General features: G+C 46.4%; 1 protein-coding gene across 5 annotated transcripts in view; it reads left to right on the forward strand.

Moving 5' to 3' along the window:
- The window catches only part of SCGN (secretagogin, EF-hand calcium binding protein), a 35,325-nt gene extending 10,970 nt beyond the window's left edge, over nucleotides 1-24,355 (forward strand). For 2 of the 5 annotated variants that reach the window (XM_027602845.1, XM_027602847.1), the window contains exons 5-11: nucleotides 1,065-1,121; nucleotides 1,763-1,840; nucleotides 10,770-10,825; nucleotides 15,867-15,912; nucleotides 16,178-16,237; nucleotides 17,741-17,809; nucleotides 23,809-24,355. In XM_027602845.1, coding sequence (XP_027458646.1) covers nucleotides 1,065-1,121; nucleotides 1,763-1,840; nucleotides 10,770-10,825; nucleotides 15,867-15,912; nucleotides 16,178-16,237; nucleotides 17,741-17,809; nucleotides 23,809-23,937 — 495 coding nt within the window. In that variant the 3' untranslated portion in view covers nucleotides 23,938-24,355. The remainder of the gene's footprint in view (nucleotides 1-1,064; nucleotides 1,122-1,762; nucleotides 1,841-10,769; nucleotides 10,826-15,866; nucleotides 15,913-16,177; nucleotides 16,238-17,740; nucleotides 17,810-23,808) is intronic. The other 3 variants (XM_027602849.1, XM_027602848.1, XM_027602850.1) reach the window with 3 other exon arrangements.
- The last annotated feature ends 502 nt before the right edge of the window (nucleotides 24,356-24,857 follow it).

Genomic DNA, 24,857 nt, shown 5'->3' on the forward strand with positions numbered 1-24,857 from the left:
CTATCCCTGCGGGGTGCTCAGGCAGGGCTGGCTCACCGGGGCCTAGAATTAAGGTCCCTGCAGTGGGTGACTCAGCTAACCCATTCTACATTTACAGAAAATCTGTCAGTTAAAAAAAACCAAAAAACCTTAGGAGCGCCTGGGTGGCTCAGTCGGTTAAGCGTCTGCCTTCAGCTCAGGTCATGATCCCAGGGTCCTGGGATCGAGCCCCGCATCGGGCTCCCTGCTCAGCGTTGAGCCTGATTCTCCCTCTCCCTCTGGCTGCCGCTTGCCCTGCTTGTGCTCTCTCTCTCTCTCTCTCTGTCAAATTAATTAATTAATTAAAAAAAAAACCTTAGTGCTACTTTTTCTTTTTAAGATTTTTTTATAGTAGGCTCTACACTGAGCATGGAGCCCCAAGCAGGGCTTGAACTCACAACCCCGAGATCAAGACTTGAGCTGAGACCAAGAGTCGGATGTTTAACTGAATGAGCCACCCAGGCGCCCCTACTTTTTGATTCTGTACCGGAGTCCGAAAACTCACCAACCCGTGAGGCTTATACGTGGAATAATCCGAGGTGGTCCAAATCACATCACTTATTAGAGAAAGCAGTTCAGTGTCTCTATAAAAGTGTTCGGTTGTTCTATCTTCCAGTTTGGTAATCGTATCTTCAGCGGGATGAATGCTGCCCTTAAACCCTAAAACCAACGAAATGCTTGTCTTGTCTCTGGGAATTCCCCAGGATGTTTTATTCCCTTTACCCAGAGCCAAGGCCACACAGGGAAGATTCCTTAGGGCCTTCCGAAAGCCCAGTTTATTTTGGAGGGGTTCACCCTTTCACTAAGGGTTTTAGTTTTAGGCAGGTGCCTCAATTTGACAACCCCCACCTTTGCCTGGGGCCCAGGATTTGCCTCCTGTCCACCTTGTGTACAACCTCCTGATGAAGCTGCAGGCTACATTCTCAGCGTCAGCAAACGGACCCGGGACAGACTCCGGTGTCGGTCCTGCGTGACCTCCCTGGGTGTGTGCTTGTTTACATGGCTGATGGATTTATAAATGGATGCCTGGCTTTCATGTGTTTCAGATTTGGCGCAAATACGATGCAGACAGCAGTGGCTTTGTATCAGCTGCTGAGCTGCGGGTACGTGTCGCTAGGGGCTCTCGCTGGGGGGAGGGGCTGGTTCGTCGCCGGGAATTTGTTTTTGTTTTTTTTTAGATTTCTTTATTGATTTATTTGAGAGAGAGAGAGAGAGAGAATGAGAGAGAGAGCACATGAGAAGGGGGAGGGTCAGAGGGAGAAGCAGACTCCCTGCCGAGTAGGAAGCCTGATGCGGGATGCAATCCCGGGACTCCAGGATCGTGACCTGAGCCGAAGGCAGTCGCTCAACCAACTGAGCCACCCAGGTGCCCCCGTCGCTGGGAATTTGATGTATGTGGATGGTGAATTTCATTTCTGTGGGCCCAAAAACATGGATTTGAATGTGTTACTTAAAAAAAATGTATTTGTGTTTAAATGGTTTAGAAAGTACAGGTGTTATTGCTCTCTCTTGGAAAGACACATAATTGAGGATTTTTGACACTTTTTCCGTGGCTGGAGCTATTCTCTGGGTTCTGTGAGCTCCCTTTAAGCAGGGGCAGCCTTCCCCATTCTTGGATTTATGGCTTGCTAAAAGCATTTTATTTTCTCTGTAAAAAAAAAAAAAAAAAATGAACCACAATCCTTGAAGTAAGGCCTCCCGAGATCTTCCCATATAAGATGTGGCTCTTCTCTTGGTGTCACAGAACTTCCTCCGAGACCTCTTCCTCCACCATGAAAAGGCCATTTCTGAGGCTAAGCTGGAAGAATATACTGGCACCATGGTAAGTAACTGAGCGATGGCATCTCCACAGGGCAGCTTCCCCCTTCCCCCCCGGGGTCCAGAGACAGAGGCGCAGAGTAAGCACCCCAGTGAACCTCCGCAGACCAAGTGAATGCAAGAGAAAACCTCAACTCTCAAAACACTGGCTAAAATTGAGCCACTTTAGCCCCTCTCTGGGGCTGAGGCTGCATGTATTGGAGGTGGGAAGTGGTTCACCCATCCTTGGGAGACCAGAAGTCCAGTCAACATCAGGTTACTAGGCACCAGGCCAATGAGCTCAATCCTACTGGAAGTCACATAGAAAAGGGTAAACATGGACAATCAGAAACCTGGACAACCAGGACCAAACACATGGGAGCCACTTCTTGGCACAGTGGATGATTGTATTCATTTAGTGTGTTGATTTAGAGTGGCGGAGAGTCAGATAGATGGGAGATGTGTGTCCCCCCCACTGCCACGTCTTAGCTATGACCTTGGGAGGTTGTCAAGCCTCTCAATTTTACTTATTTCATCTGTAAAATGGGGGGTTAATAGGACCCTATTATGGAAAGGGCAAAGGGAGTTGATGCAGAGGAAGCACTGGGCAAGTGTCTGGGACATGAGACATGTTAGCTCTTATCGTGGCGCTTGCTATGGTCCTTGTCATTATTTTGCTTGCCCCTGGCAGCATCCGTGTGCTGAATGACCCTGAGATTATTTAGGTGTCAAAGCTCCCTGAAAAATGGTGGTGTGGGAGAAGATGCCTCTGGCGACTGCGTCCTCACCTTCAGTTTCAGCTAGGAACATGGTATATCTCTCCTGGTTCCCATCAACAGCCTGGGTCCCCTGCCTTTCATGTCCTATGAGCCCCTCCCTGTCCCCAGATGCGCGCTCCATTCCAATCCAACTCTGTAGGTGGTTTCTCAGTTAATAAGCAAGGAAATGGCTGTTGAAGCCTTAATTACTTGCAGGATTGTTACATCTATTATATGAGGCATTCTTGACCAGATTGACGTTGCTCAACTTCCTGGTGCACAGTCAGGAGCACGTACCACCGGGAAGAGGTCGTGAATTCCCATAAAATGTGTGCCACTAGGTTGATCTACTGAGGGCTTTACGTGATGTTTCCAAATATGGTGTTATTTCTGATGACTTCTCGGCAGGGTTGGCATTGTTCGTGCTATTTCATGCTATATATCTGATGCTGGAGGCTTAGAAAGGGTAAGTGACAGAGTCAAAAGTTGAATTCTTTTTTTTTTTAAAGTATTTATTTGAGAGAGAGAAAGAGCCTGAGCAGGGGGAGGGGCAGAGGGAGAGGGAGAAGCAGGCTCCCTGCTGAACAGGGAGCCCAATGCGGGGCTCAATCCCAGGACCCTGGAATCATGACCTGAGCCGAAGGTTGATGCTTAACCGACTGAGCCACCCAGGTGCCCCGCCAAGTTGAATTCTTAAATGCACTTCAAAGATCGGGTAACTGGGAAAGTTAAGTTACCAGACCAAAGGCCCCAGTTAAACTGGAAGCTGAGCCCTCTTGGTTTTCAGCCCCGGCCCCTCCGGCCGCTCACTCCGTACTCCGGGTACCCAAATGCTGCCCCCAGTCATGGGCGTCTGGGGCAAGGTGTTCTTGACCATGAGGACTTGTAAATGGCCCAGACAAGAGAAGCCCATGCCAAGGACAGAATCAAACCGCAGGCCAGGATCTCAATGAAAGAAATAATTCGGCTTCTTGCTCTGTGGTGTTTGAGATCCTGAGTCAACACGTACTCGGCTCTGAAGGGTGAAGTGGGAAGCCCCTCGAAGCAGGAAGCAGTTTCCCAGTACGGGGAGATCTCTGGGTTTTTCCCACTGGATTTCCAGTGAAAACCGCCAGCCAAATAAAGACTATGAAAGGGGCGATGTCACTGTAACTGCCTGGGATAGAGAAAGACAAGCGGATCATGTTTCCAGCTGAGCACTTTTCCAACCTTGAATTCACACCATGTCCGCACTGCTGTTACCTCGATTTTATTCACTTAAAAAACATGCACTACACAATGAAATACTCTCACTTAGGATCTCCAGCATGCTTCTAGTATTTCTTTGGTTACCTTTGATTCTGAGGGGCTTCCCTTGGGCTCCAATGCTAAACCGCCTCTTTCTCACTTCTTTTTCTGTTTGTTTAAAGATTTATTTATTTATTTATTGGACACACAGACACACACACACACACAGAGAGAGAGAGAGAGAGAGAGAGCACAAGCAGAGGGAGGGGGGCAGAGGCAGAGGGAGAAGCAGGATCCCCACTGAGCAAGGAGCCTCATGAGGGACTCGATCCCGGGACCCTGGGATCACGACCTGAGCTCAGGGCAGATGCTTCACTGACTGAGCCACCCAGGCAGCCCTCTTCCTCACTTCTTAACATGGCTCAACTCTTTTTTCCCTCCTTTTTTTCTCCTGGTTCCTGCTTGTCCTTCAAGATTCAGTTAGACACCATCTTGCCCTAGAAAACCTTCCAGAAACTTTCTTCTGTAGTGGATGCAGGTGCCTCTCCTCTGTGCGCCCAGACTACCATGTGCACATCACTGACGTGCCCATCACGGTCATCGGTTTGACCCATCCCACAACTACCCACTACCTGCTATGCCCCGGGCACCCCTCTGGTCGCCGGGTACTCAGCAGTGAGCACAACAGACAAAGGGGAGACTGACGATAACCAGAAACATAATAAATAATAAATTAGATTGCATGACAGAAGGTAACGAGTGTCACAGAAATAATGTAAAGGTAGAGTAGGACAAAGACTGGCCACGCCGGCGAGGTGGCGAGGGTGAGGGCCTGGGGAGGTGGGCGGGGGGGCTCGGGGAAGGACCAGCAGCAGGCCCGGAGCCCCTGGGGCAGCCGTGTGCCCGGCATCTTCAAGGACAGGAAGACAGCCCCGGGGTCGGAGCGGGGTAAGCGAAGGCGCCACTCACCAGAGGCAGGACTGTGCAGGGCTTCTTAGGATTCAGCAGGATTCCTGACGAGTCAGCCTGGAGTCAAGAACAATGCTGACACCACTTGTTTATGGATCTAGTTCCTTCCCAGCCAGTGACTCTTCCAGCGCAAGAGCAGCGGCGTATCTCTGAGTTCCCTGCCCTCCCGTGGGCCCGGGCACACAGTAGGCTACTTAATGCAAATTGTCAGAATTGAATGGCAAGCTACCTAATTAATAGCCAGCTAAAATAAGAAACCGTGAGGACAAAAGCAAAGTTTGCCCTTGGGACTGTCCTGCCTCCCTGGCCGGTGTTCCTTGAGCCCCTCCACCCCCATGATGGCTCTCGATCCCCCTTGGGCAGGTGCCTTGTAGATCATAGATTGCACAGGTCCAACCTTCCTCAAGCTGTGCTTCATGTTCTGAGATTCTCCCTTTCCCCCCTCTTTTTAAACCAAATCCTCTGGGGCCGAGCCAGGAGAGCCTGGAAGTGCTGAGCTTGATCCTTTATGGCTCTCACTGGGGTCCTGCCCCATGCTGAGGACAAGAGGGATGAGGGGTAGGAAACCAGGCACCAGGAGTCGGGGTGAGAGCAGGAGGATGCGCAGGAAGCAGAGCAGAGCAAATCTGAACAGACAATCCCAGCAGGACAGGCCGGCGACACATCCCTGTGGATTCAGAATCCACATCACCAGGTTCCTTAAGTTGAGACACACATGTTTTCTGGGCTGGGGAGTAGATTCTCAAAGAGACCAGCATATCTTCCCTCACCAAAACCCTCACTCCCTTCATGCTTTTTTCTTCCAGGTCAGAATACCATCTAGTAAACTAGGTCACTCAAAGATGTGAGTTCATTCATTCAACAAATATTTAGGGAGAACTTACCAAGGCAGATATGGTCCCTGATCGTATGGAATCTTCCAATTAGGAAAAATTTGGTAAAGGAGGGAAAGAGCAAAAATTCCCTCTGGTCGCTCCCGTACATCCCCACTGTGCTGGTCATTGTCATAGACCTTCCACCTACAAGTTGAGTTCAATTTTACCTTTGGTCCCTAAATACAGCAATCTTATCTTGAGATCCCGTTTTCCTGACCTTTCAAAAATCAGGCAGATCATAAGGAAGCCACAATTCTAGAGCTTCCTCAAAAGCAGGATAAGAGAAGGTAGGTAGATGGACAGAGTTCACGTTGAGTTGTTTTAAGATGCCTCCTCCCCTGAGGACATGTGATGTTTTCACTGCAACATAACAAGACTTTATTCCAGTCCTGAGTACTTGACTCGTAATAATTGTGCAAAGCATTTTTCAAACATTGCATTTGATTCTCTCAACAACCTCATAAAAATAAGTTATTTCTTAGCCCTCGTTTTATAAATTAAAAAAACTGAGAATTACAGACTTTAACAGGTCAAATACAGGAAGGATGGAGTGGAAATGCATACCCAAATCTATCTCCAAAGCCTGCATTTTCCACCACAATACCCATGTCTGAAAGTTTAAATACTAGGTCATTAAAAAGAAAACTTTCAAAAGAGGAAAAGTAAAGCTCTGTTGAGGGATCAAGAAGAGATGACAATTCCTCTGAAGAAAGTGAAGAGCAAGGTGAGGACAAAGCCCCGTTAAGAATTAAGAATCAAGAATTCTCTTAATGTTTTTAAAGATGAGATAATACAGGAGCTCAAGCTCTCAAGCCACACCAGAATTTATTGCCTAGGAAGATGGATTTTTCGCCTTGTGAATCATCCCAAGAACTGACATCTTATTCAACACAAAATAGGAAATGGATGGAAGACAATGGGGAAGGAGAAAGCGTTCTACAAAATCACTCTGGGGAAGAGTCAGCACTGATAAGCTGGGGCAGGAGGCGAGGAAGAAGGGATAACTGTGCCTTCAGAGAGTCCCCAGGGGTCATCTCATTCAAACGACCCATCATAAGGGACAGGAAGGGCCATGGAGACTCGTGGGCTGCTCGCCAAGCCAACACTTGGCTGGAAAGATTCTGCACATCACGCATCAGTCCGGCAACCCTGGTCGCCCAGAGCGCTTCTCTGTACCGCCTTTAGGTTTCAATCTTCAACCTCAGGCTGGCCACTACTCCCCTTGGGATGCCCGGGGCTGAAGAAGATCGGGCAACGTGCAATTTTTGATGCCTCTTGGCTCGCATCCGGAAGCCGAGAATCCTGTGAATTAGCTGAGGGGGATCCGAGTGGTCTCACCCAACTTTTGAGTGTCTGAGTTGAGAACCGTCCATGGACCAAGACTGTCCTGTTATTGGGTGTCTGTTTTGTTGTCCAAGCCTGCGGTTCTTCTGCTTCTGTGTGCTGCCCAGAAGCACTCATTTTGATCCAAACTGTCCTGTGGGGAGAGGCTCATGATCAGTCAAATCCAAGTGGGCCCTCACAGGTTCTTTACACCTTGAGGTGATAGGCAAGTGTTGAGGAATCCGGTAAGAGAGTTTCCACCCTGAGACCTAGTCTAACCAGAAGACTGGATGACTTTAATGAGATTATGGCCAGTCTATTTCAGTGGCCTTCCTTAAATTCAGAGGCGGCTTATATATAGTTTTCCAATGAACATATTTGGGACCTGGATGATAGTTTTTTTTTTTAAAGACTTTTTACATTTTCCTAGTGACTTGTGGGTGAACGAACTTTCAGAAACTCAATATTCTCCAAAGAGATTTAGAACTTTTGTCTAACTAAGTGATACACCAAGTGTGAACCTTAGTCTAAGTGATACACCAAGTGTGAACCTTAGTCTAAGTGATACACCAAGTGTGAACCTTAGTGTAACTGATACACCAAGTGTGAACCTTGGTTTAAGTGATATACCAAGTGTGAACCTTAGTCTAACTAAGTGATACACCAAGTGTGAAGCCACCTCACGGCTGCTTTAACGGCTTTCTCTGAGCAATGGGTACAGTGGGAGCAGCTCTGCCTTACAGATCTGGTTCTGGGGTTTCACATCAAATGCTTTACTTAGGAAATGTAACCTGCTAAATGAATTCAAATAGACCCAAATAAGGATCGGCACGTTTGAAAGCTGTCTGCAACCTGAACAATGAATGAGTCACAGCAGAGCACTGAATCATAAGCGAAAAGTCGAGGTCTGCAGATCTAACCTTCTTCTAACTCCTAATTAATGTTCTGGACAAGGAAGGAAACAGCCTATTAACAAAATCCAATTAGGACATCTAATTGAGAGGGGCTGCCAGTACCTGGCAGGGGGAAAGATTGGCTGTCTGAATAGCATATTATCAGGTAATGTTGAACTTTTAAAAACGTAAGCTAATGCATGTGGGAGATGTTAAGTTCACACACCTAATTAGAGTGTGGAACTTGAACTCTTGAAATGTGCAAATTAAAATCTGAGACTATGGCAGACAGAGAGACATGTGAGGTTAAGCTTGTCCCATCCTCTACCCTGGGCCCAGCCCTTGTCCTTCAGGCCTGGATGGAAGTCGCTGGCTTCTGAGCTGCTTCCTTCCATCGATGGAGACACTCAAATCTCTGATCCGGGCTGATGGGAAACATGCTTGGGCTCCATCTCAAGAGCTCTTCCCTCCTGTGCTGGTGACCTCAGCCAGCCTCACGACTTGAAATACCAGCTAATGGTGATGACCCTCAGTCCACAGCTCCGACTCAGACCACCTTGCTGAACCTCTTAAGTGAACCAAGTAGCCCATTTTCTGATGGATAGAAGCATGATTTACCACATTGGTGTTCAGTTCTTCCTCAAGCCAGTTTTGAGCAAAGGGCATTTTCCCCTTTGAGTAATTTGCACAGCAATGGAGTTGGGCCCACATTTTTCGAGATGAGTTACTACTTGCTTAAAGCTCAAGATCATCTAGCTCTCTATTAAAATAGAACCTTTTATAATGATGGTGTCACGGGAAATAACTCATGGCTCAGTCTCCAGCAAAATGTGTTGCTCTCGGGTTTTTACTGGATATAGAATTTATGTTTAAGGGGCGTGATTGGATGTGTGATATTATCCGAGTGTATGAATATATAACCTGTGTTTTAATAGATTCTGTAATATACATTTTTGATGCTAACGTTTTAGGGAAATGGACTTTCAAATTCATTTCAAATATTAAAAAGAAACTGGATTTAGGGAGTGAGGCGGGATGGACAGATCTGCTTTTAGTGCAAAGATCTGTTAGACATACTCTCAGATTTTCTCATTCCCTCTTTTCCCCTGTATAGCCTCTTCCTACAAATATGTTTAGAGATACTCTGCTGCAGTACAATGTTGTGAAGTCACAAATTCACTCAGTAACGATGACTCAAATATGCCATGAAATGGCTCTCCTCCACCTTGCCTAATCTGGTCTTCCTGATTTTAACTTTGAATCCTATCTTGAATAAAGCCTCGTCTGATCTAATAATTTAAACAGTCTCTTTGGATAATGCTAAGTCTTTCCACAAAAGGAGGAGCTTGGCCTCTTTGATTTCTCAGTCATCTTCGCCCAACCCAGAGTCTTCTGCAAAAATGGCGTCAAGGAGGGGCATTTGGGCGGCTCGGTTGGTGAAGCGTCTGCCTTCGGCTCGGGTCATGATCCCAGGGTCCTGGGACTGAGCCCCGAGTAGGGCTCCCTGCTCCGCGGGGAGTCGGCTTTTTCATCTCCCTCCGTCTCTCCACTGCTCCTCCCACCCCTCATGTGCTGTCTCTCTCTCAAATAAATAAATAAAATCTTTAAAAAAAAATGGCATCGAGGAGAGAAAAATGGCTTTGGGCCCTAATGGTGGAGGTGGGAAGCCGATGTCCCTGGGCACAAAGCTCTGACTCCTCTGGTCTCCAGGACGATGCTTCTTGGTCACTCAGTTGCTGCCTTGCTGGTATTCACAGCTAAAGTCTGTGGTGAGCTCATAACCCACGCTCTGAGCTCTGGCTAGCCCATTGGGACATATAGGTCCATCCATCACCCATCCTTTACCTCTTGCTGGATGCAGGCCACGAATTCTCTACCACAGCTGTAACAGAGTCCACATGTTCTCACCACACGGCAGACTAGTAAATCAAGAGGCACGATGCTGGGGGAAGGAAAGCAACTTTATTCAGAAAGCCAGCAAACCAAGGAGGTGGCAGATTGTGGTCCCCAAGAGCATCTTTCCTCAGCATGAAATGTGGGCTTCTTTTATTTTAGAAGGAGGTTGGCGTCAAGAGGTGACTGATACCTGTAGATGTTCAGGAGCCCACAGGGGTCCAAGGAAGGTTATGAAAACTTTCTGTCCCTGGTTACTTGGTCTTTGCATACAGGAATCCGGTCATGGTGTCCCTGTAAATCTTAGCGTTGTTATTTCTGTACGTACTTCCTTCTCTCCTTGGGTGAAGTGGGTTTCAGGGAAAGAGTGGATTTTGCACATCTCAGCTGTAGCAAGCCCACGTGCAGGGCTCCATGGAGGTCTGTCAGCCATACGTCAAAGCAGCAAGGGAAACAGAGGCAACGTGGAGTCAGACATGCTAAGTGTCTCCCTATGACACATCCTCTTTCCAGCCCGAGGCTCCGGGGTCCACTCCCGCCCGCAGTTCCAGCATCGCCTCATCCCATCACAGCCAGCCCCATGGCAAGTCCACTGGTTCTCAACCCAGCATCCAAATTCCTGGGTGCTCAGAGTGTCTCGGGGAGGCTGAACCACAGCACCTCCTTCCTCATTAGTGCCTCCTCCCTCTAGAACCCCTTTCCAGCAGAGTTAGGTCACACACCTGTCCACTGGACAGCCCTGTCTCTGCCTGTCTCCCTCGTCCTTCTTACAATCCTTGAGGCCTAGAGAGGCAGGCTTTCCCCTCTATCCCGTTCTCCTCAACGCCTTCAGCCTTCAGTGGAAAAGTGGTGTTTCTCCTGTGCTCGGCAGGGAGTACCCTGGGACATGACATAGCCTCAGGCAGTTTAGACAACCGTGGAGTCGGAATGGCAAAATGGCAAAGTGCTTTGGTAACTTTCAAAGTGAACTCCTGTTACAAGTACTTCTTACAGTCGTGTCCCCTTCTGCATTCCAGATGAAGATCTTTGACAAAAATAAGGATGGCCGTTTGGATCTTAATGACTTGGCAAGGTGAGTAGCCTGAGAATGGTGTCACAGACTCAGACATACCATCGTGGGGGTTCCACGATGCACACACTTCCCTTTGAAAGGCAGAGGTCAAGGCTTGCCTGAAGAAGAGGCTCATCTGGCCAAATAAACAGCAGTTGTTTAGAATCTTCTGGGGGTGACAGATGCCTTTGTAAAGATAATAAAAACTGCCCCCCAAATGCACAATACACAAAGTTTTCATAAAATTTTATAGGTGGGTCGTGGGCCAGCCCTGCCTTCAAAGGCCAGACGTTCCTGGTCTCACATAAGGACCCCATGAAAATATAAGTCTGGAATCTCATTCACTGGTTCTGGGAAAGCTGAGCAGTTAGTTCAGGACAGGGGACGACTGTGCTGTCTGGTTTTTCGGTGTTGAAGTAAACTCCATGGGCACCCAGCACCCGAGGGCCAGAGTGGGGAAGGGAAGGGGTGACAGCAGAAGTGGCCCAGTGCCTGGAAAAGTGCTGTAAGGCCGGTGTTGTGACATGATGGTCATGTCAGCACATCGTCTCAAGACTGGCTGACCCCGAGATGACCTGTGATTGTCACAGAAAGGAAAAAAAAAAAATCAGCGGATCCAGAATACATGGGTATAGCCCAGAAGGGGGAGCAGTGACGATCTCAGGGGCCTGCGGATGGGGTGGATGGAGTGGTAGTGTGGACAGTGACGGGGGTGGCAGTTACAGGCTGCAGGGCACAAGCAGGTGTGGCTGGAAGACAGGGAGTCCACGGACTGAGGGTGATTTTCAGTGACAGAGAGTTAACTGGGCAATGTCATAAGCAGATGTGAACTTGAGTTCAGAATCACAAAGCCCTGCACCCGCTACCTCCTCTCTTGGCAGCATCTCCGAATGGGGACACACCAAGCAGAACCTCTCCTTAGTGATTGCCAGGACATTGTCCCCAACACTCCGTAGGGTCGTCTATTCTGAGCCTCATCCTCCTTGGTTACTTTCCCCAGGACCTTTGTCCCAAATTTGGCCACTTTGTTGGAGAAAAGGCACGGAGAGACCAGCCAGACCAGAGGGGAACGAGAGTGTTTCTCCTAAAGGTTGAGGACTGAGGGGTCCCCGCCCTGTGGCCCTTGTAGATTTGTCCCCTGGGTCCTACTCCCTTCTCACGGTTCTTTTGGCCAACTGAGGCAAGCGCTCCTCTCAAGCAGAGGTCGGTCTAGCTACTCTGAGAGCTGTGTGAGAGCCAGTCCTAACGGGATTACCCAAACACCTAAAAGATTCACTCAAAACATGGCATCTGGATGAAAACAAGAGCATTTAATTTCATTGCTCCCCTCACCAAAAACACCCACCCACCTGACTCAAGGCACTTCTCAGAGGCAGCGAGTCCAGCAGCCCCGAGCGCCTCCTGGAGGCTGGAGTGTGCCACTGCCGTAAACTGCTCTCTACCCAATCGTCAATGACACTTTTACTCCTCAAATAAAATCCACAGATAATATAATCTACCTGTGAGCATAATGCTAAAACAGTTAGTATAATGCACAAACTATAACACATAAAGGGGAAATAAAGGAGAACAGGTAATAATAAAATAAGGTGTATTTCAGTGCATAGGTGGGTAGATGGAACCACAGGGAAGACATAAGGGAGGGGTTGTTGCTTACATCGTGGTGTAGAATTACTGTGAATATGTCAGTTCAGATGTTGACTGATACAAATGTGGCCCTTTGGCAACTCATGTGTCAGGAACTCAGTTGCTGTTGATACAATTTTATAAACAACAAATAAGTCTTGATAGCATTCCAAATGAAACAAAGTGCAGTCATCCCTCAATTTACATGACTCACTATACTATATGGATAATCGACACAATTAGCAAATTATGTATACCTTGAGAAAAATGCCCTGGATTTTTATGTAAATAGGAATTCAGTTCTCGGTTCAAATATAATTATAAGCAGGATTTTTGCACACATGAGTGGTCCCCTGGACATTCCACAGGATGATTCCCCATTCTGTGGAACTTTCCATGCAATGCAGGACATCTAGCATCCCCAGTCCCCATCTACGGAGGTCATGTCCCTTCTGTCAGTCATGTCCCCTCTGTCACTGTGATTACCAAAAGGCCTCCCTGCAGCTAGCCAAACATCCCCCACTGGGGGCCTACCCAGAAGGTAGGAAGTATGCCTTAGTCTCTTCAATAGCTTCTCTCCTAGTGGAGTGTTATGTATAGAGGAGAATTCAATCAGTAGTTGCGGACTGAAGGACGAATTGACTTCTTACTGAACAGAGATGCAAAGTGACGAAACAGTTACTATCTTCTTTCAAAACCAATTTGATACGGAATTTGACAGTGACAATGAGGGTAGGCGGATTAAAGATGTCCATGTCTGAATTCCCAGAACCACTGAACATTTTATGTTATGTGGCAAGATGCATGAAGGCTGCAGAGAGCATTGTAAGTTGCTCACCGACAGACCTTACAGAGATTAGTCTGGATTATCCAGGTCGGCCCAAGGACAAGGGTCCTTTAAATGTGGAAGAAGGAAGCAGAGGGTCAGGCTTTGAAGGCTTTGAGGTGGAGAAATGGGCCGTGAGCCAAAGGATGCAGGCAGCTTCTAGAAGCTGGAAAAGGCAAGGAAACTGATTCTCCCCTGGAGCCTCCAGAAAGAAACAGCCCCATGGACACCTCAGTTTTAGCCTGGTGAAATCTGCTTCAGACTCTGATTTCCAGTGTTGTAAGATACTAATTTGTGCTTTGAAGCCACCACATCTGAGCTCATTCGTCACAGCAGCAATAGGGAAATAACTGAATGACTTAAAGGTCTTAAAACATTTATACACGGGACTCCTCTCTCTATTCCCAGCTCTAGAATGCAGCTGTCTTGCTCCCCATACAAGCGCCTCTCAAGTACATGTCCTCTCGCTGGTAATATGATTTAGGCTGCTTGGTGCCAACCAAGAGATAGGACAGATTCCTCGTAGAGTTCCAGGGTATTCTACCCTTTACTTGGCTCAGATTAATTCTTTACCCTGGGCATCCAGAAGAGCAGAATTTTCCAAATTGCTATGTGATACTTTTTCTGCCTTTCTCTATGTTGTGAATGCACGATTATGAGTGCAACATAAATCCAATGCTTTAGTCTTTTGAAACAGACTGTATTCTATTAAATACAATTGTAATTAAGCAGGAAGTATGAAAATACATTTGTTTTCCAAAAAATAAACCTGTATTTTTTTTTATTGCTTATCATTTATGTATTATAACATTTACTCTTATAAAGGGTACAATTCGGTATACTTCAGTCTATTCATAAGGCTGTTCAACCATCACCACTGCCCAATTCTAGAACATTTTTATTGTGCCAGAAAAATGCCCCATACCCATCAGGAATCACTCTCTCCTTCCCTCACCTACCAACCCCTGATAACCACTAATCTACTTTCTGTTTCTATGGATCTGCTTATTCTGGGTATTTCATATAAATGGAATCATACAATACATGGCCTTTCATGTCTGGCTGAGGTTCTTTATTTCTTCATGTGGACTGAAGCAACTGTCTCATGTTCATTTCAGCTCGAAGAATCCCTTTAGTATTTCTTATGGGTCACATTTATTGTTGATAGTTGTTATCTTTTTGCTTAATGACTTTTTCTAACTAATCCTGTAAAATCTTTATCTTTGTCATATGTGGACACTGAAGTCCCTGCTTGGTTGCTGAATGGTTAGTTAATGATTGGGCAGAGACTCCTTGTATGTCTCCCAATGTTTGTTGAGGGGCCCTGTGTACGGGTTGGGGCACATCTTCTACATGCAACCAGGAAGTTTACAATTCTGCTTAGGCTTAACTTTCTGCTTGTACAGAGCCTGAGGATAAGCCACTGGTGAGACCTTCAGGCCTCCTGAGGTCTTTTCAGTGCATGCACACAGTCCTGGGCAGGGATGTAGTCATATGCATGTCTACAGCTTTCTAGATTCCCAGAAATATGTTGGAACTTAAACAAGCCCCAGTGGACATCTCATTCTCCCAGATTTTCCTCTTAAGGTTTTTTAGCTAGCCTGTTCTTTACCCAAACTCTTTTCTTTAAAGATTTTATTTATTTATGAGAGCGAGAGACAGAGCATGAGCAGGGGTGAGGGGCAGAGGGGGAGGGAGAGGGAGAAGCAGACTCCCTGCAGACTCCCCGCTGGGCACGGAGCCTGGCTCCATGCAAGACTGGATCCCAAGACCTTGAGATCATGACCTGAGCCAAGGTCAGACACTTAACTGACAGAGCCACCCAGGCGCCCCTGTTTAACCAAACTCTTACCCACCACTGTGGTAGGCTGTTATCTTAAGTGATTGCTTTTCATTGTTTTTGACAAATGCTCCCAGATAAAAGCCTTTTCCACTAGGTGAGTTCAAAATCAGGTCAAATAAGTGCATCTTGCAAGTGGGGTCATTCAGAGAACATCAGAGAAGTCAAATAACGGCAGTTCTCTGGGAGTTAGGTTTTGAAAGGGCTCCAACTCTGTTCTGCTCACTACAGCAGCTGTTAGAACGTTCATTTTCCCTGGGACTATGGGCTCTTCATTTTCAAAGATACCATGTTGCTGAGGGGGTTGGAGGGATGAAGCAAGTTAAAAAGCCACAAAATCTACTGTTCTTACCCAGATTTAGTCATTTTTCCAAAATAAACACTCCCCAGATTTCTGTAAGACTTGAATTTCTAGAATTCTGAAAAAGTTATTTTGACTTTTTTTTTTTTTTTTTTTTTTTGCGCCAGTCTTCTCATTGCTGTTATGGAGGAGAGAGTTTTCATAAGCCCTTCCTTTGCCATTTTCCACCAAGACGACTTTTTAAAAGTCTCTCTATGGTGACTACTAATCCCTATGAAAGTCTTTCCCAATTAATTTTTTAATTTGTTCTTACAGTATAGAAATTCCCATTTTTCAAGCACTTACCCTCTTCTGCAGAATGATCTGGAAATTGCCTGCCCTTTCCTCATGCCAGAGTTATGGATCTGCTTGCCTTTGAGAGCTGACAGATCATAACGTAAATTACTTTCTTTTCTTCTTTTCCATTTAGGATTTTGGCTCTTCAGGAAAACTTCCTTCTCCAATTTAAAATGGATGTAAGTAGTGACATTTCTCTAGGTGGGCTTGTGTCATTCATGTCTCTCCATAAATTCGAGAGGGAGGGAAGAAAGGAAGGCATCTGTTTGTCTCACTGTGATTTATCCAGAGACCAGCAAGGTTCACTATTGGAATCAAGGGATTAAGGGTCATTGACTTAAAAAAAAATCATAAAAGTTTATAAAAGTTGTCTATGACCCTGGAAGAATTGTACATCGGAAGTGTCCCAATGCTGGAGTGACATACTGTTTTCTCCACATACAGGCTTGTTCCACTGAAGAAAGAAAGAGGGACTTTGAGAAAATCTTCGCCCACTATGATGTTGTAAGTGTGTCTCTTTGGGTTGTGCTGGCTACTTTTAGGGAGCAAGCTTGTTTAGCCCCTAATGTGGGGTCATTCTACCCACAGACCCTGAACTGATAACGATGAATAGCAATCCCACAGGTATGCTGCTATTGTCATACCCTCAGCTTCTCCATGTGAACTTCTGAAAACTACATTAAAATGGACAAAGGAGAATTTATGGTTGAGAAGAGAATAAAATCATGTTTCTTTTCCCTCTGGCTCTAAACTGGGAGAAAGTTTCTCTTTCTTGATCTCCGTCTAGAAAAGTATGCTTGAAAACAAAAGCAGACAATCAGGTTAAAAACCACATCCAACCCAAAGAAATAGAGGCAAAACGAGCCCTGGTCGACATAAAAACTACTTTTCTTGTAAGATTGATTGATTATATGGTCCTGCTTCAGAGAGGAGAAAATAATAATTCTAAAGCACAAAGTATGGTAAGGAGATTGCATTTCTTGAAGACGAGGTACGGTAATGCAAGAAGGAAGAATAATGAGAAAGTTAGGAAAAGTCAAAAGAGATGCCGTCCCGAAACTCACCAGACTGGACATTTGAGTGTGTCACATTCTGAGCAGAAAGGAGCATCACCTGGGAGAGGCAGCTCAGCAAAGTGTTGCTGTGTGACCCATTGCCTGTGTTTGAATCATGCCTCGTTAGCCACGTGACCTTGGGCAGATTCCTTAACTTCCCTGCGCCTCATTTCCCTTACCTGTAAAGTTAGGGTAAGTAGACGAGGATAATAATAATAATACCTACCCCATGGAATTGGTGTGAGAATTCAGTGATTTCATGTGTGTAAAGCTCTTAGAAGGGTGCCTGGCAGGTAGTGTTCAGTAAATACACTAATTTTTTCAAAAAATAGATTTTTTAAAATGATACGTTAAAGGTTCAGGGTGAAGAAAACTTGAAAAGATGGATGGATGAGTTGTCATGACTGACACTTTAGAGAAGAAACTGAAATATTTTAATATGTATCGCATTTTATAGACATTCTTATAGAATGAGTAGGAAAAAAATAAGGGTTTGTGTACAGACCAAATAATAATTCTAACATACTCACTCAATCCAGTCACTCCTGACCTAAAACTTTAATAATCATCAAGTCCTTGCTAAATCATAAAGCACAATAAAAAAAATGTCAGCCTATATCCTTCCAAGGACCAATACGATGTGCAAATAACGCTTGTCTGTACTGAAGTTCGGTATTTGGGAAGCAAACGAGGTCGGTATATATCATGTTAACGAGATTTGCAAGAGCCAAGGAACTCCCATTTGTTTATGTGGGGGTCATTATGTACAATTAATTATTGTCATGTCTGTGGAACATTCACTTTCTGCACAGAGAACCTCACCGCAACGTGCCATTTCCAAACCTCTTTGCAACCGCAGAAGAATACTGATTTGCACAATTCGCCTAATTTATTCTTTAGCTTTCTGACTTAAGAAAATGATGTTTGACTGACAGGCTCTTGTCTATTTCAGAGTAGAACGGGAGCTCTGGAAGGCCCGGAAGTGGACGGGTTTGTCAAGGACATGATGGAGCTTGTCCAGGTGATTTCACGGGGCCGTAGAGATTTCGCTCCTCGTGGGTCAGGGATGCCATTGTGACTGATTCCACTGTTTACTTCTGAGAATCCGTGGGGCTGATGATTAATGCCAGAGACTAAATCTAGGGACACAGTCGATTGAACAATTACTGAGCCTCTGGGAGAACTGACACGTCTCCCTTTCTCTCTTAAGATCATTTTGAGCTTTAATTAAGTGACCCCATAGCAGCTTCTTGTTTCCATCCTATAAAACCCTCTCTTTTACCAGAAGAGCACAGTTCTGCTTATTTTTTGGTTACAGAAAGGCCTTTCTACCCCTGGACTTGGTTATTAGAAAACCTAAAACTTTTAATTTAAATTTCATGAAATAAATCCCATATTTGAGATTCTTTTCCCCCCCCAAGGGGCTGCTTTAACACCTGACCTAAAATCCTGGTTACTTATCTATCAAGACATTGCTGCGATTCGAAGCAATAGGATTTTGATTATAATCTAGATCACAGAGAGGTTTTAGGTCGTGTACACAGTTTAAAACAAGCGATCTCCTTTGAGATCCTGGTGCACTGTAGTAACTGGCTGCCTGATCTGGTTAAGCAGACACTTGGCAACTCTTCCTTTTCTCTGGGACTGTCTAGCCACCGAATTTAGCGCATTCATATCCTTAGAGATTTTTTGAGGTGTATACAGGACACGATGATTCCGTCCCGATTGGCCCAAATGGCAACAAATTAGAGTAGCAATTGTTAACTGGTTTTAGAATCCCAGACCTGCTTGAAAACCTGATTAAAAGTATGGAGTTTGGGGGGCACGTGGGGGGGTTCGGTCGGTTAAGTGTCTACTCCTGATTTCAGCTCAGGTCATGATCCTGGGGTCATGAGATCGAGCCCCGTGTCAGGCTCTGCACTAAGCATGGAGCCTGCTTGGGATTCTCTCTCTCCCTCTGCCTCTGCCCCTTCTCTCCCGTCCCTGCTGGAGCACTCTCTCTCCCTCTCTTTCTCTAACAACAACAACAACAACAAAACTATGGAGTTTTGCAGCAGAAAACTTCCTCCCAATTTACCAGTTTTTGCACAAATCTCCAGGAAGTTCACATTCTGTGACTGAGCAGGCATGGACGAGATTTTTTTCTGACCGCTGGTCAGGATGACTTTGGTGTGGTCTTTGCCTCCTCACTTGTGTTGTTCCCATCCCAACTGGTCCCCTGCTTCTTCTTTGGTTCCTTCACGGGTGCCCCTGTTGGAGACTCCACCAGCATCTGTGCAGCGGATGGGTCCAGGTGTGGTAGTGCCTTCCGCATTGATTGCTAAAGGAAAGTCCCACTGTATTTACTATCTATTTCATGCCAGAATGATTTCTGTAATAGAAACTGAGCAATTATCTAGGGGATATTAAAATCACATGGCGGTAGGCTTGGCCAAACTGCAGTTTTAATTTGCCTTTGATAGAAAGCATGGGATGGGGGGCGCTGCTTCTCAGAGCAGTGTGTGGCCTCCTCCGAGCCATGGAGCTCGGGCCGCCGACTGCCCAAGTCCACAGCCCAGGGTGCTGCGCATACCTCCAGACCCTTTCAGTTGTCACTGAGCTTAGCAATGGCTTCCACAAGTTACTGGGAGATAGGGAAGGAAAACCTAAACCAGCCACAGAATAGAGAAAACATTTTCCCAGAGGAAATTAAAGAGAAGGGGAAAATTCTAGGCCATCCAAAAACATGCGTTTGCCTCACTCTTTGATAGATTTGTATCACCTCCATGGGAAACCAGAGGACCCCCCCCATCACTCTCGTCCTTGCCCCTCTATTTCGGTGGGGCTTCTGGCCCAACAAAAAGGTACCTCTCAATATAAGTACCAGCCAAGTGAAGTGAGCCGGTTTCCAAGGACTGAGTGAGGCCGGGCTCAGTAGTAGAAAAGCAGTTGACCAGGGCTGGTTTATTGAGCTAAAAAGTATTACAAAGTAGTTAATTATTAATGTTCTCCTCTGAAGCCAGATCATTGAGGTGCAAACCTGTATTGGATCTTTCCCAGTCTTCGGGATTGCTTAAAAAACTATTCACCATATAATTTGAAGGATGTTGTCAAGGGAAAATCTTTGAGTAAATTCTGATATTCCTCAGGTTCATAAACTACAGTCCTCTCCTGTGATTTTTTAATTTTCATTTCATTAGAAAGGACGATGGAACAAGTCAACAAACCAATATCTGGAATTATTTTTTAAGATTTTATTTATTTATTTGAGAGAGAGGGAGAAAGCACAAGCGATGGTGGGGGGAGGGGGAGAGGGAGAAGCCTGACACAGGGCTGGATCCCAGGACCCTGACTTCACGACCTGAGGCAAAGGCAGACCCTTAACTGACTGAGCCACCCAGGTGCCCCTGGAATTTATTTTAAAAGCAATTATCAGAGCATGTCATGAGGTCAGCAGGGAGCTGGCTCAGTTTCTCAGTGGAGAATCCTGGTCAGGATCCCTGATGTTTGCAATAATGACCCTGAAATAAACTTACTTTATAGCCTTTCATTCCTGTACAACTATGGATGATACATATGTTGAATCTGTATTAATAAGATTATCTGGTTACCAGAACATCCCTTTCCCTGATCTCTGGAAAATGGCATCCAAGGCTGTCCTCTGTCAGTATGTTGAGATCAGACAAAATAATTTCTGCACAATTTTTATAATTTCTGCACAAAGAGTCTGTAGGCCCCTTGGCACAGCATGAAAATCAACATGAGAATCTACGGCTTAAAGTAGAAAGTAGTAAGGCAAGACATTTAAGATGCCCAGCACCCCACACCAAGGAGTAGAACTGTGGATGGTAATGTGGGAAGCCAAACAGATGGGGTACCAGCGATGCCCAGGACGTCTGCCTGGAAGCGAAGAGAGTTCCTGCTCCCAGGCTCCCCAAAATTCATTCTTTCTTCTGCTAGACACCGCTTCTGCTTTTCTCTGTTGTTGACAAGGAGATGATTAGCAAGAGGGGACGATACTTAACCTAAAGGATCGGATCTAATATGTGATCCTCCAAGGAGCTGCTAGCCCTTAGCATACATGTTACTGTTTCTTTTCATTTTTTAAATTATAAAAATGATACATACATCATAGAGAAATTTGAAAGTAGAGGAAAGAAAAGACAGAAGAGTACTCTCTAACCTCGAGTAGACCTGCTATTAGCGGACTTTGTTTCTGGGTATATTCTGCATAGGTGAACTCCACTGATAAACATTTCCCGGTTACGGTCATTGTGTTAGTGCCCATGTAAGATTTTACCTGTGGTTAGATATCCCTTAACTACACATTCCTCTTTTGCTAGTAATTTATTTATTTTTTAAATTTTATTTATTTATTTATTTTTAAGTAATCTCTACACCCAATGTGGGGCTCCTCTCTTGCTGGTAATTTAGACTGTTTACCAGGTTTGTGACTCCAAGTAAAGGCAGGGCCTTGGGGTCTTGTCGCTGACTCTAGCATGGAGACTTGGGGAATGCTGGTAATGACTTATCTGGGGAGAAGCTTTGGATATTTGCTTTCGCTGTTTTAGGAGAGGTGGAACGTACAGAAAAGGAAGGGCACATGACGAAAACATGAACACTGTGTTTGGAGACTCCATGGATGTAATTGAGCACTTAGCACGGGCAAGCACAAGGAGACATATTCAGCCCCAAAGGTTCCCCTAGTTCCAGAATTCAAGTGGGGGTAGATAAGCATTTTTCAGCCAGCTACCCCAGATCCACTCTCACACTTTCCCATGAGATGGATAAGAAATAAGAAATGCATTTTTGCACGGGCGGCTATGATATAGTGTACTGTTAAAGAGATGTGCTTTGGGGCCTGCCTGCCCGAGTTTATATCTGGTTCTGACGTGTACCAGCTGTGCGACAGTGGGAAGGTTAATTAACCTCTCTGTGCTTTAGTTTTCTCATCTGTCAATTAAAAGTTGATAGTAGATACAACCTCATCAGGTTGTTCTGAAGATTAGAATTAATTTGTGTAAAACCCTTAGATCTGGGACCTGTGTGCACGTATAGTGGTGACTTGTTATTAAAACTGAGGCCCCCAGTGATCTCAGGTGATCGGTCTTCCATGATCCAAACATCATTGAACAGTGGCATTTAGGTCTCCTGACTCCCAGTGAGTTGTCAAACATTAAAAGCATAACTCTGAAGGTCCAAAGAAACTTCCCTTACATACACTCACACTCATACCCTCCTTCCAACACACACTCACACCCCCACAAAATAAGGAAATAATTCCTTTTGCAGGAAACAAATTAAAAAAAAAAAAAGAAAAGCTTAAACTAGCTTAAATGAGGTAAATTCACTGGCAAGTTAATTCATGCTAATGTGTAAATGACTACCACCTGAGTCTTTTCTAAGCGTGGGAATCTGCTAAGAGGATCCTGAGGCAGAATGCCACTAACTGGACAAAGGATGCAGCAGGAGTGGTTGAGGATGCTGATAACCAAAGTTTCCCACTTTGCAACTGTACAAGAAATGGACTCCCGATATGGAGCCATGGAGTGTAGCTTGCTGTTGTCAGGACTTCTAAGCCATTTCCTGGACCACACCTATACCTGCCTGTCGGACACCCAAGGAAGTATCCTGGGTAAGCCCCGACAAGGAAGACGGACTGACGGTGTGTTGCACTTCAGCCTCTTAGTCTAATCACTGATGGACCCTCCATCAGAGAGTGCCGTTGGCCGCAGATTCATGTCCCCTGCAATCTTGGCCCACGTTGGAGGTTACTGTTGCTGTGCTATCTAGCTCCCAGGTCCTGTTGCTCTCTGCCCTCCATCCTTCCCTCCGTGAAAACCTGGGATCACAGATAGACTTGGTGTCACTCATCTATCCTGTGGGACAGTGCAGATTAGCTCGTCTTAATTCAGCTGTCTAGTTGAAGAATGAAAGGTTTTGTTTCCTACTCAAGGTTTTTGGAGATTTCTTCGGCAGCAAGGTAGCCCCGGGTTGGGCTGGGTGACGGGGAGAGCTTCCCTGGCTCCTAAAGCCAAACCCTGCACACAGCCTCCTCCTCTGCTCGCTGGTGAGACTAGCCCAGTAATCAAGGGGTTTGGAATCTGATGAGCTGGGTTTTCTCTCTCTGTGGACATGGGATTTTTCATCTAGACCCCGAGCCTTCACACTGCCGGTCAGACCACCGCCGCTCCAGCACAACGGTGTGAACTGAGGGGATGAGAGCACTTACTTCATTGGAGGCAGAAGACTCAGGATCAGAAATGCTGTTGAAATTCCCTAGCTTGGTAGGACGGTTCAGCTCTGAGCGTCCGTGTCCTAATCTGTGAGCCTGGGTTACCCCAAGGTTATCGTGAGCATTAAATGAAACAGCCTGTGGAGAATCACTCAGTTCATGCAATTGCTCACTTTTGCAGGCCTTTTGAGTTTGATATTCTTTTCCCAACTGGTGCATATCACGGTTCCTTCTTAGCCCCTAAAATATCCCTTGGAATAAATCCAACATCTGCAGCTCAGGGACATACTGTTCTAGTTCGATTTTCATTCATTATAACCCTTTTTAAAATTAGAGGCACATGGGGCGCCTGGGTGGCTTAGTCGGTTAAGCGTCTGCCTTTGGCTCAGGTCATGATCCCAGGGTCCTGGGATCGAGCCCTGCATGGGGCTCCCTGCTTGGTGGGGAGTCTGCTTCTCCCTCTCCCTCTGCTCGGGCTCTCTCTCAAATAAATTAATAAAATATTAAAATAAAATAAAATTAGAGGCACAAAAACCTCCCACAGGGAGAGAGTAAAATGGGTCGTCTCTGTGGGTCTGTGTGGCAAGGCAGGATCTGTAGCGACAATCCCCTGCTCCGAGGCAAAATATCTTTATCACGACGAGGAGCTGGAATCACGGGGCACGGCCTGTTCCCACGGAGCCCCCCCTCAGCAGGCAGGGGGTCCCTGCATGTAGTGAGCATGGGGCGGGGCGGGGCGGGGCTGGCACAAAAGGCTGGGGCCACCACTGGCTGACCCACTGACGTGTGATCTTCGCTGTCCTCAGCCCAGCATCAGCGGATTGGAACTTGATAAGTTCCGGGAGATTCTTTTGCGCCACTGCGATGTGAACAAGGATGGAAAAATTCAGAAGTCCGAGCTGGCTTTGTGTCTTGGGCTGAAAATCAATCCCTAATCCCCAGAACGCTTTGCCTTTTGCTCTTTGGATGTTTCTGCGCTCCGGCTGCTTAAGCTATCTGTGCTTTGCTGTTGGGACACGTGGGCAGACTTCCTAACAACCCCGGGCGGTATCCTTGGGCTGGGGGCAGGGGTGGGGGGCGAGGGCCTTCTTGCTAAGGGCATGGTGTTCTCCCGCCTCGCTGAAAGCACCCCCCCCATGCAGTGCCGTGTTATCCATCCTCCCCCCACCCTGGGCTTTCCCGTCCCCCCCACAGAATCAGCGAGCCCCCTGGATCTGCTCTGCTTGCCCTCCCTCAGTCACCAGGGCGGCGGGGAGCAGAGTCCATCTGTCTGTGCTCCCTTGTAGGCGAGTCTGGCGTCTGTGGCAATCCTGTGACCTCTACAAATCGATTTTGTCATGGAAATAAACCTGTAGCTGGAAACTAAGACACGCTGGTCCTTGTTTTTGTGTTGTGATCTTTGCATGTTCTGCCGGGTGGTTCTCTGACTTGGGGTGGGTGTGATGAGGACGGAGACAGGCAAGATCCGAATGGATTTCACACCTGCTTTCTTCCAGAGTTCGCAGAAGCCCTGGTCAGTGACTTTGCCAATAATCCCTTTGTATTCATTGCATGGAGACCAGAACACTCAGTGTGGGCTGGGTTTTACTCTTAAGTGCTCTGTAATCTCACATGGTCAGGAAGGTAGGAATACAGGAGAAAATTCGGAGAAAATGCTTCCCAGGTTAGCCATGTGTCTGTTCCCCACTCTGTTCCTTCCCTGTCCACCAGTGTCCTCTAGCGAATCTTTGACCTCCGAGTCTCACTGGATGCCCCCGAGTGTCTGGGCCCCTCTGCAGGTTGCAGGCTCCCCCTCAGACCCCTCCTTCCTTCACTCCTGGGCTCTGGCACAGTCCCCATGTGGTGGGGGCTGCTT

Source organism: Zalophus californianus, chromosome 7, assembly GCF_009762305.2.
Source record: "Zalophus californianus isolate mZalCal1 chromosome 7, mZalCal1.pri.v2, whole genome shotgun sequence".
In the NCBI taxonomy this organism is placed as follows: domain Eukaryota; kingdom Metazoa; phylum Chordata; class Mammalia; order Carnivora; family Otariidae; genus Zalophus; species Zalophus californianus.